This window comes from Capricornis sumatraensis, chromosome 16 (assembly GCF_032405125.1).
Source record: "Capricornis sumatraensis isolate serow.1 chromosome 16, serow.2, whole genome shotgun sequence".
Taxonomy (NCBI): domain Eukaryota; kingdom Metazoa; phylum Chordata; class Mammalia; order Artiodactyla; family Bovidae; genus Capricornis; species Capricornis sumatraensis.
In genome coordinates, this window is record NC_091084.1 from 10,936,684 (window position 1) to 10,953,501 (window position 16,818).

The following is a 16,818-nucleotide window of genomic DNA, read 5'->3' on the forward strand; positions in this document are numbered from 1 at the left end:
ATCAAAAGCAAGACATAAAGTTTTATTGAAGAAGAAGAGAATAAACAGAGGAACAGGTCAGAGGATGTGCTCATGGAAGATTTACTAAGGGGAAATAAGTTTTTCTGTATATTTTTGTACATTCTTTCATTGTTCTTCGAGATGGTCAGGGATTAGTTCAGTTTTCTCCAATAGGCACTTCCATCTCCACTTTTTGAGGCACTGATCTGTGATCTACAAAGCTATATTTGATAATAGAGTAAGTTAACATCAGAGGAGGAAAGTGGCTTTATGTAAAATAGATGTACCTCTCACAGGCTTTCACCCCCACTCCTTTCCTTTGACAGAAGGAATTTTGGAGGTCAGATGGTGAGGGATACAAAAGAAGCATTTTGTTATAAAAATCCTAATTCTACTGTTTCTCAGGAAATTACTCAAACTGTGTATCAGTCATCATTTAGAAAACAGGGAAAATTATCACCACTAGTGGGATTATTTTATGGGATAAATGAGATATCTCAGGCTCTACTCCAGAAAAACCTCAGTGGGTTTAGCCCACAAAATGTCAACTGTGAAGTAATCAAACATTAAACTAAGCCAAACAAACATCTGAACGAATTTGAGAGAGGACGTATTTTAATTATTCAAGCTTTATTCTAACAGAGCCCATATGACAGGATGGGACTTTAGACTTGGTATGAAAGGTTCACATTGGAAATATTCATATGAGTAATTGATGCTCAAAGTGTTTTGTAATCTCGTTTGTAATCTCAAACAAAAATTACACAGATACTCTGTACCAGGTACTCATACCCTATGTGTAGCTTTCTATTTAAGGAATCAACACGTCCTGACATCTGAGTGGGCTTTCTTACCTCCCAGGCGATGACCAACTCGTGCCTTCTTCCACTTCTTCCACTTACATTGGTAGGTGCTGTCTTTGGAACTGTGGTTAAAAACGGGCCATGAGTGAGGAAAACGCACACTTTAAGTGTCCTTACAATAAGAACACATCATAATTCTACCTGGTTGGGTAACATTTTCAAATAAACAGATCAAAATTTGTTTGAAGTCAGGATGGTCTTATTCAATATTTAAACAAAACATTTGTGATGGATACCCTGCTTTCAAATCTCTGTGGGAGAGTTTGGCAGATATTTTTCATGGCCATATACTGCATCTCCAAACTAATTATTCTCTTGTAAATGTTCTCTGGTTTATAAGGTCCAAATCATAATTAACACTACAGTCAAGGACATCTACTAATGATAAGTTAAGCTTCATGCTACACATTTTTTTCCTTTCTAATCATGTGAATCTTCTGTGATCCAGGGCTTGCCAGAGCCCCTGGAAATTCCACAGGTAGACATTAGCCTTAGGGCTTTACTAGAACTCCCAGGAAGCTCCAGTTTAAAGAAACTTTTCCCCCAGCTAAAAACTAGTCTCTCTTCTTCTTTTTTTTTTTTTTTCCCCCATGGAAAATGCCAATTATAGTTTATTTAGAAGGGTAAATGCAATTTCTTTTTTTTTTTTCTTTAATATTTTTATGGGAGTGGAGACCTGGGTTCGAACCCTGGGTTGGGAAGATCACTTGGAGGAGGGCATGGCAACCCATTCCAGTATTCCTGCCTAGAGAATTCCACGGACAGAGGAACCTGGCAGACTAGTCTATGGGGTCACAAGGAGTTGGACAGGACCAAGCGACTAAGCACACATAGCTTATTTACAATATTCTGTCAGTTTCAGGTGTATTGCAAAGTGAATCTGTTATACATAAACATATATTCAGTCTTTTTAAGATTCTTTTCCCACTACAGAGTAATGAGTAGAGCACCTGTGCTGTATAGCAGGTCCTTATAAAGAAATCTTAGCAATAGCTCCATGGAGTGAGAACCTATTTAAATGATTACATATTACCAAAACAAAACAAAACAAAACAAAACAAAAAAACAAAAAACTATAAGACTGAATCTCTCTGCAAACTGAAAAATATATAGATACTTGGCAAAAGTTTTACAAATGTGTAATTATTAAAAGAATAAATGTGTCAAAGAAATAAATTTCCCCTTCACTGAATCAAACTACAAAATATGTCTGCAGTTGAAAGGGAATATTATCAAAAGAATAACTGTTAAATGAAGAAAACTATTAAAAGAAAGCCTTTTCCAGGCTATGAGACTGCATTAGCAATATTACACTTCAGTGTTATCTTTATATCTCAACAGATAGTTTTTAAATGATCTTGATATACTCATAAACAATACATTAACTTTCATATATTACCTACTTGGATGAAAGGCTTTTAATTACTGGCAGATATTCACACATTTCATATACTAGAAAAACTGTTGTAGAATTTATATACTAATAGAAAGGAAAAAAAAATTCTCCCTGGACCACGGGGGTGGGAAAGAGCACTATCATTGCGTCTGTTGAATTAAATGACCTTAAGTCACCAGGGTCCCAATATCATCTCCTAGGCCATGTTCTCCATGAATGTCAGTTTTTATCTTGTTCATGTAGAAGGATATACACAGAAGCAGTGAAAAATTTTTTTCTTCTTTCACAGTTACATACATGTCAAAAATTATTCACATATGGAGTTCATGCTCATGTACTCCCTCAGAATTATATGGAACTGGATACCCCTTTGTCTCTCAGTCAGGAAGTTACAAGTGATTCAACTAAGAAAAATGTGGCATTGGGGCAATAGTGGTAAATACATCCTGATTTATATGAAGAGCAGGCAGATGACTTGAGCTTTTTACTAATAGTCAAAAGTTATTTCTGCATGTAACAACTTATGACATGGCAGTGTGCCTTGATACCAGGTCTCCAAATCACTGTTATACAGTACTAAGTCAAAGTTCTTTTTTTTTTTTTTTCTGGTGCATGGTATGGATAACGCACACAAGAAAAGAACTGGTTTAACTTTATGTGTAAAAGGACAGGGATACACAATTCCAAATATACATCAGTGGCTAACATCAGAGTTCTGAATACTGTGACCATCAATGCATGGTCAAATAAACTGCGTAAACAAGTTAATTTGTTGATATTGTGCCACAATAGCTTCTCTTAGTATCATTTGTTTATAAAAAATAAAAAGTTATCCACATACAAATATGTTTCACATTCATCTCTGACAATTAATAGCTAAATAATATTCAACTAATAGCTACCAGAGCCACCTACTTCATCTATTATATTGGAATTATTTATTTATACCCAGATTTAGGATCTTGCATATTTTTCTTGGAATATACTCTCCCCACGAGCATGGATTTTGTGGAAACACTAGGCACTGAAAGTCCTTTTCTGTTTTATTCAGCCCTCAGACATCATCTAAAAAGAGAATCCTTGGAACCTCTAGCTTTTGTGAATAATTCTTGAAGTTCATTAAAGAAACATGAGTAGGATAAAATACAAGTGATGGTTTGATGTCAAAACTTTCTTGTTTTGGTAGTATTGTCCCTTAGTCTATGAATGCTTTTTTTTTTTTTTAGAAAATATATTGAGATTTTTCAAAGATTTTAACTTTTTGAGTAAAAAAAAAAAAAAAAAAGAAAGAAAGAAACTAATGAAAAGTGTGGGGAAAATTTCCACTTTGAGGAACCAAGAAAGCAAAATTAATTTGCTTTTGTATGAGAAACATCCTTGTCAAATTATTCACAATTGACCTAGATTTTGTAAAATTTCTTTTATCATATAAAATTAGTTTTTGAAGTCTTCCTACTGCGATCAGTTTCTTTTAAGGTAGTGAAATGAAAGTCACTCAGTAGTGTCTGGCTCTTTGCCTGCCAAGCTCCTCTCTCCATGGAATTCTCCAGGCAAGAATACTGGAGTGGGTAACTATTCACTTCTCCAGGGGATCTTCCCAACCCAGGGATCAAAGCCAGGTCTCCCACATTGCAGTTGGATTCTCTACCATCTCAGCTACCAGAGAAACCCATATTCAGCTTCATGTTAAGTAAGTTTATCCAATTTTAATGTATAATGGAAGTGAAATTCGCTCAGTCATGTCCAACTCTTTGCAACTCCATAGACTACCCAGTCCATGGAATTCTCCAGGCCAGAACACTGCAGTGGGTAGCCTTTCCCTTCTCCAGTGGATCTTGCACCCAAGTCTCCCACATTGCAGGTGGATTCTTTACCAGCTGAGCCACAAGAGAAGCCCTTTAATGTATAATAAATGATACAAAAGAGGCATTATAGAGCATTGTGTTTAAATAGTTTATGTATAAGTATATAAATTATAAGTTATGTATAAGTGTATAAGTTAGTGTATAAGCATGAACTGTTCTTTCTACAACAGGCTTGCTAGATATAATAGGAAATAGTAACTGAAATGGTAACAAAAACTTGAGGCTTTAAAGACAGGAAAATAACCTAAATGTATTGATCGATGAATGGATAAAAAAACATACAGTGTATTATAATACAATGAAATACTATTCAGGCATACAAAGAAAGTAACTCAACCATTTGAGACAACATGGATGGACATGGAGGGCATTGCATTAAGTGAAATAAGCTGGACAGGGGATGACAAACATTGTATGATCTCACTTACATGTGGAATCTTAAAAAAAAAAAAAAAATGGCACTGGTAGGAACAGGGAACGAATTGGTAATCGCCAGAGGTGAGGACAGGGCTTGAGGAAATGGGCAAATGTGGTACAAAGGTAGAAACTTCTGGATACAAGATAAATAAATTCTGGGAAGACATAGTGACTATAGTTAAAAATACTGTTATCATATATTTGAATATTGCTGAAAGCATATCTTAAAAGTTCTCATCATAAGGAAAAACAAAACTGTGTGAGGTGATTAATATTAACTAAATTTATTATGATAGTCATCTTGTAATATACAAATATATAAGATCATTTTTTTCAGTTTTAATATAGTGTTATATATCAATTATATCTCAATAAAAATGGAAAAACAAACATAAAAGAAAACCTAAGGCTTTAATAGATATAACTCAGGCAGTGTGTTCTGCTGTCAGGATCACAATGTTTGAAGTGAACACTCTCATTCTAATTAGCTTAAATTTCCTAATTACATGCAGATGATCAGTGGAACCCATGCTCATTCATTTCTTTTTCAAGTTGATGGCACACAGTTACTATCTCTGCAGTCAACACTTTGGAGTCCACTGATTTTAATTATATCCTTTATTTATAAAACAACATGCTTATGATATGTAGAGATATGCCTTAATTTTTCAGAGTCATTCTGTTGTGAAAGTTCTATAATTCCTGTTAGAAGCAAAAAATTAATATGATCAAACATGTAATAAATGCTTTCATTGAGTTCAGAGAAATACACATTTACTTAAAACCAAATATATTTAAATATAGTCAAATTTTGATTTATATTTATGCAGCTAGATTCCTCTCTCCCTCAGTTGGCTACTGATAAATGCCATGAAATTATTAGTTCAGAGAATCAAATTTACATGCATTGTTAATGGGTTCACTCTGGGCTTCCCTGGTCACTCAAATGTTAAAGAATTTGCCTGCATTGCAGGAGACCCAGAGATTTGATCCCTGGGTTGGGAAGATTCCCTGGAGGAGAGCATGGCAACCCATTCCAGCATTCTTGCCTGGAGAATTCCGTGGACCGAGGAGCCTGGTGGGCTATGGTCCATGGGGTCGCAAAGAATCAGACACCACTGAGGGACTAACACTTTCACTTTCACTGATTTTTCTGAATTTCTTTTTGAACATTACTCTTCCATGACTGAATAATGTGATTAACATTTTTCCAACAATCTGTAAATGCCTTGCTATTTTAGTGCCTTGTCTGGCATGTTAAAATGTAGACTTTTGTCCCTTTTCATTTTATATGTTTGATTGCAAATGCTCAGAGCAACCAAAATATATTACACTACCTTAGTTTAAGCATGCATAAAGTTAAGCTTGCACTTCAAAGAACTCTTCCTAAGTATAGTAATCTGAACAAAGTCTGTCACACTAAAAATATGCTTTAATTAACACTCAACTAATAAAAGAATACAGGATGAAATCATCTACCAATCTCTTTTTTTTTCCATGAAAAATTTCCAAATCTACTATAGTAGATGTTCACATGGCTCATTAAATAATACAGATTTGCTAGAGATCTGAGAGAAGTCACAAAATTAGGAGCAAAATCCAGCAACTGCTTTGGACAGAAAAGTGCAGAAGAAAGGAAGAAAGAATAGAGGTTACTTACATGGTGAGGGTGAAGTCAGGAGAGAAATCAAGCAATAACAACAAAAGTTCCTACCTGAATTGAACTGTATAACATACAAGTATTTCAGTTAACTGATTATCACTTAAGCCCACTTTGTTAGAAGAGTTAGAGTTTCCAAAATTTAAAAAGGAAAAATCAGTGGTGTTTCCTAAGGAGTTCAAATAATGCTGTTATTCCTATCAATAGTGTAGATAAAGTGGTACATGTAAGTAGTAATATAGTGTTCTTCTGGGACCAAGAAAGATCATAAAACCCAATAACAGTTTTACCGTTCTAGCTGGTTGGTTCAAATAGTTCTTAACCTCTTTGTCCTTCAGTTTCCTCATGGAGATAATAATAGTACTTACTTTTTAAGGTTTTCAAAATTATATATCACAGTGCCTAGAAATGTAATTTATAAATTTAACTCCTATGCAGAGTTTATATCATGCAAAATGCCAGGCTGGATGAGTCACAGGCTGAAATCAAGATTGCAGGGAGAAATAGTAACAATCTCAGAATGCAGATGATATGACTCTAATGGCAGAAAGTGAAGAGGAACTAAACAGCCTCTTGGTGAGGGTGAAAGAGGAGAGTGAAAAAGCTGGCTTAACATTCAACTTTCAAAAAGCTAAGATCATGGCATCCAGTCCCATTCAGTTCAGTTCAGTCGCTCAGTCGTGTCCAACTGTTTGCAACCCCATGAATCACAGCATGCCAGGCCTCCCTGTCCATCACCAACTCCCGGACTTCACTCAAACTCACATCCATTGAGTCGGTGATGTCATCCAGCCCTCTCACCCTCTGTTATCCTCTTTTCCTCCTGCCCCCAATCCCTCCCAGCATCAGGGTTTTTTCCAATGAGTCAACTCTTCGCATGAGGTGGCCAAAGTACTGGTCTTTCAGCTTTAGCATCATTCCTTCCAACGTACACCCAGGGCTGATCTCCTTTAGGATAGACTGGTTGGATCTCCTCTCAGTCCAAGGGACTCTCAAGAGTCTTCTCCAACACCACAGTTCAAAAGCATCAATTCTTCGGTGCTCAGCTTTCTTCACAGTCCAATTCTCACATCCATACATGACCACTGGAAAAACCACAGCCTTGACTATGCGGACCTTTGTGGGCAAAGTAATGTCTCTGCTCTTCAATATGCTATCTAGGTTGGGCATAACTTTTCTTCCAAGGAGTAAGTATCTTTTAATTTCATGGCTGCAGTCACCATCTGCAGTGATTTTGGAGCCCCCCCAAAATGAAGTCTGACACTGTTTCCACTGTTTCCCCATCTATTTCCCATGAAGTTATGAGACTAGATGCCATGATCTTTGTTTTCTGAATGTTGAGCTCTAAGCCAACTTTTTCACCCTCCTCTTTCACTCTCATCAAGAGGCTTTTTAGTTCCTCTTCACTTTCTGCCATAAAGGTGGTGTCATCTGCATATCTGAGATTACTGATATTTCTCCCAGCAATCTTGATTCCAGCTTGTGCTTCTTCCAGTCCATTACTCCATATCAAATAGATGGGGAAAAAGTGGAAACCAACAGATTTTATTTTCTCAGGCTTCCAAATTACTGCAGCTGGTGACTGCATCCATGAAATCAAAAGACACTTGCTCTTTGGAAGAAAAGCTATGACAAATGTAGACAGTGTATTAAAAATCAAAAACATCACTTTGTTGACAAAGGTCCTTATAGTCAAAACTATGGTTTTTCCAGTAGTAATGTATGGATGTGAGAGTTGGGGCACAAAGAAGAATGAGTGCCAAAGAACTGATGCTTTTGAATTGCAGTGAAGAAGACTCTTGAGAGTCCCTTGGATAGCAAGAAGACCAAATCAGTCAATCCTAAAGGAAATCAACCCCGAATATTCATTGGAAGGACTGATACTGAAGTCGAAGCTCCAATACTTCGGCCACCTGATACAAAGATCTGACTCAGTGGAAAAGACCCTGATGGTGGGAAATATTGAAGGCAAAAGAAAAAGGGGCGGCAGATGATGAGATGGTTAGATGAACTCTGCAGGTTGGTAGGTGCCCAATATGCTACTGGAGATCAGTGGACAAATAACTCCAGAAAGAATGAAGGGATGGAGCCAAAGCAAAAACAACACCCAGTTGTGGATGTGACTGGTGACAGAAGCAAGGTCTGATGCTATAAAGAGCAATATTGTATAGGAACCTGGAATGTTAGGTCCATGAATCAAGGCAAATTGGAAGTGGTCAAACAGGAGACGGCAAGAGTGAACGTTGACATTCTAGGAATCAGCAAACTAAGATCGACTGAATGGGTGAATTTAAATCAGGCGACCATTATATCTACTACTGTGGGCAGGAATCCCTTAGAAGAAATGGAGCAGCCATCATGGTCAACAAAAGAGTCCAAAATGCAGTACTTGGATGTAATCTCAAAATGACAGAATGATCTCTGTTCATTTCCAAGGCAAACCATTCAATATCATGGTAATCCAAGTCTATGCCCTGACCAGTAACACTGAAGAAGCTGAAGTTGAACAGTTCTATGAAGACCTACCAGACCTTTTAGAACTAACACCACCTCCCCCCCGCCCCCACACACACAAAAAAAGATGTCCTTTTCATTATAGGGGACTGGAATGCAAAAGTAGAAAGTCAAGAAATACCTGGAGTAACAGACAAATTTGGCCTTGGAGTACAGAATGAAGCAGGTCAAAGACTAAGAGTGTTTTGCCAAGGGAATCCACTGATCATAGCAAACACCCTCTTCCAGCAACACAAGAGAAGAAAACTTGGGAATCATCATTTGGGGCTTAAGATTAGAATTCCAGGTCTGCCACTTACTGACTAGGTAACTTTATGCAAGTTTTTAAGATTCTCCTATTTTGTTTTCCCATCGTAAGATGGGACTAAACCTTCCTGCTTTACAGTATTGATATAAAATTTAAATGCTATAACGCAGAACATGTGCTCAACGTTGGACTTGGAACATGCTTCATGATTTTTGACTGGCCTATAGTATGATAGGGACTAAGGAGACAGGATAAATCTAACTTGAGTGTTTCACATTTACTCCTGGACTGATATCCTCTCCCTGCCCTTTGGTCTTTCTTGCTCAAATCTTCCAATTCTCTTCCCTCACCTTACTATTAATCAGAAATGGACATGCCTAACAATTACTCATGTTTCATTTAGAAAGGCATTTGTTAAAATCCCCATCTCTTTGCAAAGTGCCTCTGAAACTGAAGATATATTTTTTGAAAAAAGTTTGTAGAAAATATTTCATGATGGAAAAAAGTGGTTTCATGAATTTAAAATACTGTCTTCTGTACCATTAGCTTCTTTTTTCCTGAATATTGAGATTTGGTCCTAGAGGTCTGTTGCTTGCTCTTAATATGATCTTCATCTTCTCTTAGTGTTACTGAGAGCCATTTCTTTTATTTAATATAATTAAATTACTCAGTTGAAGAAAGCTATAATGTTCACTTAATAGTATTTTCTTTGAGATTTTCCCAATTATTTCAGTTGAATGCTTTTGTTTTTTTTAATACCATATATATATATTTAGAAACAGAGACTGGAGAGACCTTTAAAACCCTCACAGCTTTATGCCTTTTCTCTGTACACTCCAGTGCCTGACAATAGTATGTAGATTTTTTAATTGCCCCTATAAATAATTCCACCTGAGTCCCATTTGGTCTGGCCTTCAAAGCCACATTAAATGCCATTTAAAAGGTCAACCCACATGCCCCTGAGAAAACTAATTCAGCTCCATCTTACAATAGTATTTCATTGTGTTCATTCCATAACTTTTGAACTCAATGAACTTTTCTAAGTAATTATCACAGGCAAGAACCGCGAAAACAAGAATACGAACAAAACAAGAGCCTATCAGAAGTAGAAAGATAATGTACATGGAAAGAAATTGTAGTAGGAAGCTTAATGAGTCTTTTCTGGACTTGGGATGAGACACATGTAACCTCAGATGCTAAAGTGAGGTTGTCTAGCTAAAACCACAGAACTATTAGGAAATGGAGAAAACCAATTTTCTGACCCTTTCCTATTACTCTCCTCTAGCCATCTTTGTGAGATTATTTAGCACAAGGAATATGTTGGAAGAGGCTGTCAGCTTAGCAGATGGATGTGCTGTGGCATGGCCCTCCAGCCTCGGGTGTCACTAGGAGTGAAGTGGGAATGTCATAAGAAGCAAAACAGCTGCTGCAGAGTACAGATGCTTGCTTCTCACATCTTAGCTGGATGCTATTGAGCTTCAGAATTTTGTAGGATGACCCAGTCCCACACTATGCTATTAGAGCAGAGACGAACATAGTTTTTGAAGACATACTGTACTTCTAAAGCTTGGCGGATCAGAAATGTGAAATAATATTGTGGGCAAAGCAGACCCTACAGAAGGTAGGTTTGAATAGGCTTGCTGAGCTCAGAGCTGATAAAGCTGCCTGCTAGTAGGAGATAGGATACTCTCCAAAGAGCCCAAAGTACTCATGAGAGAAAGAAACAGGATGTGGACAAATGCCATCTCGTGGGGCACTCAATATTTCCTTGAGAACCACAAACCGCAGCACCTAAAGTACATGTCCACCTTCTTCTTTTCTGACCTGGGAGTTGGAATAGAATTTGGAGGTCAGAGAGGAAGCAGAAAGAAGCAAGAAAAGAGAAATCATAACCCTTTAGTCAAGCCTGCACAAGGATAGAGGGACAGAAGCATAGAACTAGATATGAGATGCAAGTTTTTATTAAGTTAAAATGGAATTCTTTGATACCTGAAAAATGAGACTGTCCTAATATCTAAAAAACTTTAGATAAATTAATAAGTGGGGCTGAAGCCAGACTTGAGATGACGCATACTGGAGAACAATGGTGGGAGAAGAATAAAGCTTATTAATACGTCTAAACTCTACCAAGTTCAGCATGTTTAATAAACCAGTTACCTAGCTGTAACATGATATAGTGCAGAAACTGCTAAGGCTAGACAATATATTCATCCGATTGTTTACTTGATACTCATATTTATTTGGTTGAGCATTAGCCTCTTAAATGTAAGTATATATTTTCCTTATTTGGCCAAAAATTGTTGTTTAGTTGTTCAGCCATGTCTGACTCTTTGTGACCCCATGGAGTGTAACCTGCCAGGCTCCTCTGTTGATGGGATTCTCCAGGCAAGAATATTGGAGTGGGTTGCCATTTCCTTCTCCAGGGATATTCCCAACCCAGGAATCAAACCCTCATCTCCTGCATTGGCAGGTGGATTCTGTACCACTGAACCACCAGGTAACCCCTCTTTGGCCAAAAGTATATGTGACATTTTCCATATTAACATCCAAAGAGAATGTCAGGACAGAATATTAATGCAATAAGAAACTGGAAAGTTATTGAGTTTGCAACAATTTGCTTAAGCAAGTTGTTTCATTTCCTTTTGCTATAAGAACCACCCCCCCACCCAAAAAAAAAGCTACATGTTGCAACAGTATCACAATCTGCTATGGATGAGGCTCAGTTCAGTTCCATTCAGTCGGTCAGCTGTGTCCAACTCTTTGTGACCCCGTGGACTGCAGCACGCCAGGCCTCCCTGTCTATCACCAACTCCTGGACTTTATGCAAACTCATGTCCATTGAGTTGGTGATGCTATTCAACCATCTTATCCTCTGTTGTCCCCTTCTCCTCCTGCCTTCAATCTTTCCCTAGCTAGATAAAAAAAGCAACATGGAGAGGCCTTACATGGAGGTGAGGAGGGGCTTGTAGCAAAGACGTACCCTGTACTGTGCACCACACTTTGAAAGTCTCTCTTGACTCCCTGACTACTCAGGTGGGCTGAGGGCCCAGGTTGGATGGTGCAATTTACTGTGGAGACTTTTCAACAGGATGGTGTATTGAAGAAGCCCACTACAAGCCAAGAGACTAGGTGACACTTACTATGTTGACAAACACATATTTAATCTGAAAATTTTCCTCTATATTAAAATGGCAACTCATGCATGATCACTATTGTTTAAATTTCTATTTAATAAAGTAATAATATTTAAATTCATGATAAAAAATAATAGTAATAACTCGCTAGTATTAAGCACTTACCATGTGTGAAAAGCTTTTCACCTGCTTTATCTTATTTAATACAATAGTTGAAGGGAGTAGATTACAAGTGAGAAAATTGAGCTTTGAACAGTGCATACAGCTTACCTATGTTTATTGCTAGTAAGTGGCAGAGAAGACCATTAATCTAGATCTGCCTAACTCTGAACCTGAAACTCTTAATGATAGGTATTAGGCAGCACCTTCTTTTATTTCTTTCTCTATCAATTCATCACAATATGAAATAAAAAAAGCAAGTATTGAGATTTACATCAAAAGCTTTGATAATAGAAATTTTATACAACAGAGAAAACCAAATCTTTCTAAATTGTAGGTTACATAGTGAACACAATCTTCTCCCCTTTGCATGTATCTTTTAAATTGCTGCTATAAATATGTAACTTACAGAATATTAAGGTTCAATTAAATAAGAGAATTGTTCAGATAAATGAGAATTTCTGTTGCTAAATTCATATTTACATATTTTGTTATGTCTATGAGAATATATATTTCAAATTAATTTCTTAAAGTATGATTTTTCTCTCTTGATTATCTTTTTAAATGGTAGGAAAAGATTCCCACTGTTCAATACAAACTTACATAGTAATTTAAAGATTGTAACACATTTCCAAAATAACACAGAGTTATATCTACCCCTTTCTCTCTCTCTGTTGCTAACTCACTAAAACTTGTAAGAAAATTGAACTATAAATAAATAAATATAAACACACATTAAAGTGTAAATATATACAGATATCCCTTGCTTTTCAAAAGTTTGCTTTACGGTGCTTTGTTTTATCTACATTTTAGTAACTGCTTCACTAACTGAAAGAAATCTGAAGAGATTTTCACTTCTATGAAAAAAGGTGAAAAATGAAAACTGAATGAAAATTTCAAAGAACTTGAGCACTAAATGAAATAAAAATTCTTCATTTGATGGCATTTTGACTTACAGAATTTTCATAGGAATGCCTTTCTTTTGTTTAGCTGGGGAAACCTGTATTTGTATGACTATTTTGACATTCTAATTATAATAAGTTGACTAAACCAATTTATCTTATATTTATTGACTACTAAGAGTATTTTGATGACTATAAAATTAAAAATATACCCTATAGGATATTGTAAAGAAAATTTAACCTTTTGGGACATGTGGACAAGAAACAATCTAAGGTAAAAATGCTTTACTAAAAGTGTTTTGGGTTTAGAATATTCTAGTAAAGAGGAGAATTTAAAGGGACATAAAGCTTTCAACTCAATATCCTGAGTGTGAGACCTTTTCTCTTCCAAGCAGCTCCACTGCTTTTCAAAGATTACTTGGTCCATTAGAACCGCATCATCTTTTAAAATACAGGGCATGTACTCAATAGAGGCAGAGTGCATCACTTGAGAAGATGTCTCAGGATGTTGGTGTCCCTTTTAATCTGTGCTGCCTGACAAAACAGGGACAAAACTCAACACTTGGTTCAACACCATTAGTAGCTCTAGCCTTGAGTGTTACCAAAGCATAAGGAGCATAAAGTGCACAGTACAGCTTTCCTCAATTCATTTTCAAAAAAGAGAATTTCATGAATTTTCATGCTATTTCTCTTCTCTTCCATAAGATTTTAATGGACTAGAGTATGTCATGTATATAGAACTCATGATAAAATGGAGAGACAGGCATTATATGATGGAAGTAGCAGCAGAAATAGATGAGGGGCAAGTCTATTAAAATGCATCATCTGAATACGATTTAGCTTGAAATGTGACAGTGTTTTTTTTTTTAAGTACTTTTTAATAGCACAAAGAGATTTATACTATTGAAAATCTAAAAGGATTATTCATCCCAAATGGATTATTTATTTTTGAAATGAATATTTATAGAGAGCATCTGAATTAGGCAGCAATCTTTGCCTTTGTTTAAACACAATTAACAATATGCAAAGTAAGGCAGTGCTTTTTAGAAAATATGTGAGCCTAAGTACTAATGTTGGCAGTCATTTCAATATCTGCAGAGTGAGTACATAAAATGAGGAACAACTAACCTGTTATACTCTTATTTAATGAACACCTGTACACAATGAAAGCATGGCTGCTTTTATGAATGCATGGAAATGCAACCAAGCAATTAATGTTTAATTTAAAATTCACACTATTGAAAATGGAGCAAGAAAAAACAACTTGTAATTGGCAAAGCACAAAAGCAGAAAGTTGGATTTTTCTATGAATGAATCTTTTCTAATGTATTCAGTTCAGTTCAGTTCAGTTCAGTTCAGTTGCTCAGTCGTGTCCGACTTTTTGCGACCCCATGAATTGCAGCACACCAAGCCTCCCTGTCCATCACCAACCCCTGGAATTCACTCAAGCTCACATCCATTGAGTCGGTGACGCCATCCAGCCATCTCATCCTCTGCCGTCCCCTTCTCCTCCTGCCCCCAATCCCTCCCAGCATCAGAGTCTTTTCCAATGAGTCAACTCTTTGCATGAGATGGCCAAAGTACTGGTTTCAGCTTTAGCATCATTCCTTCCAAAGAAAACCTGGGACTGATCTTTAGAATAGACTGGTTGGATCTCCTCGCAGTCCAAGGGACTCTCAAGAGTCTTCTCCAACACCACAGTTCAAAAACATCAATTCTTCGGTGCTCAGCCTTCTTCACAGTTCAACTCTCACATCCATACATGACCACTGGAAAAACCATAGCCTTGACTAGACAGACCTTTGTTGGCAAAGTAATGTCTCTGCTCTTCAATATGCTCTCTAGGTTGGTCATAACTTTCCTTTCAAGGAGTAAGCGTCTTTTAATTTGATGGCTGCAATCACCATCTGCAGTGATTTTGGAGCCCAAAAAAATAAAGTCTGACACTGTTTCCACTGTTTTCCCATCTATTTGCCATGAAGTGATGGGACCAGATGTCATGATCTTCGTTTTCTGAATGTTGAGCTTTAAGCCAACTGTATCACTCTCCTCTTTCACTTTCATCAGGAAGCTTTTTAATTCCTCTTCACTTTCTGTGATAAGGGTGGTATCATCTGCATATCTGAGATTATTGATATTTCTTCCAGCAATCTTGATTCCAGCTTGTGTTTCTTCCAGCCCAGCATTTCTCATGATGTACTCTCCAATGTATTAGGCTACTCTATTTTTAATTTTTTTGTGCTTAATTTTTGTATGAAAACTGCCGGGGGCCAGCTTGAGGAACTCCGCCCATGGCAAAGGTCATGAGGAAGGAGGCTTGGCATATGCAAAGGCATGATCAAGCCTCAGGAAACCCCCTGTTCCTGAGCATCTACCCCAAAACCAGAGTCTGTTTTATGCTCTCCACCATAACCGTTTCTCTCGGAGAAGGAGCAAACGTGCAGCTCCAAGGCAATAAAATTCCTGGGCGTGACAAGACTGTTTCAGCTTACGGACTCCTCTGAAGGTTATCTAGCCTGCCTGTGTAGATTCGTCTGGCCACATGTGATTGTTTACAGCCTCCCAATCTGAGAGGCACAAGATGTTTTAGACTTACTAAAGGCAAATTCTTTGGGGGAGTTAGAAATTATTAGTATAGAGGGTTGGTTAGGAATTATATTGGTGAAGGGTTTTTCATTTGTTGTGTCAATAATTGCTGCTGATTCCCTCCCCTGGGTGGGACAAGGATGTCTCAGGTCAAACCTCTCTGCTGACAGACTAGCTTGTGGGACAGGATTATCCATACTCCTGTCACATGATTGTTTACTACCTCTCAACCATAAACAGCACAGAGAGTTTTGGAGTATTTTGAGAGTCTTAATTAGCATAGGGCTTTTTCTTCTTGTTGAGTCAATGATTGCTGCCAGGCCTCCATATCCTTAGGCACCTGGTAATATATTAATCAATGTATTTGGAATATAGAAAAGGAAGTATAGTAGTTTTTAAAGTTAGCAATATTAGACTTTTTGAGTTAATGAATTTTCTCTTTTGTAATAGATCACTGTACTTTGTTATAAATCACTGTGTCCTTGCTATGTAAAAATGTAACTTTATCACTATCTTAAGACTAAATAGATCTTAAGGGGAACATTGGTGAAAGGATTTTCATTTGTTGGGCTGATGTTTGCTGCTAAATCTCCATGTTCCCTGCCCTTATAATGAATATAACTAGCATTTAGGATAAATAAGCATTAACCTTTAAGCATGTAGGAGAAATAAGTATTAACCTTTAAGACTAATCATGTTAACCTTGGGTTAAATAAATTCCTTTCTTGACTGTAACTCACTACACCCTCACCCTATAGGAATGTAACTTTATTTGGAGGGTGGTGTCTGGTTTAAGAAAAAAACACCCTTGGAAGAAATAAGTGTTTTGGTTATCAGAAAGAAAGGATCATAAAATGTCAGCAGGTCTCACTCATGGCCAGAAGATGATGTAATATCCCTAAGACCTTTTTTTTTTTTTTTTCATGTGAAGCACCTGATTTTGATAAAGTTCAGGACTGCTGACCCCCGCATGACTCTGTATTCATCCCTATGTGTAACAAAAGGTATATAAGCAAACCCAAAAATAAAGAAATTGGATCAGTTTCTGGAAAGACTGATTCCCTCATGTCGTTCT

The 16,818-nt window shown here is 37.0% G+C and overlaps 1 protein-coding gene across 1 annotated transcript in view; it reads right to left on the reverse strand.

Moving 5' to 3' along the window:
- Positions 1 to 16,818, reverse strand: part of CNTN5 (contactin 5) — a 635,147-nt gene that overhangs the window by 67,016 nt on the left and 551,313 nt on the right. The window contains exon 16 of the mRNA XM_068988835.1: positions 855 to 925. Coding sequence (XP_068844936.1) covers positions 855 to 925 — 71 coding nt within the window. The remainder of the gene's footprint in view (positions 1 to 854; positions 926 to 16,818) is intronic.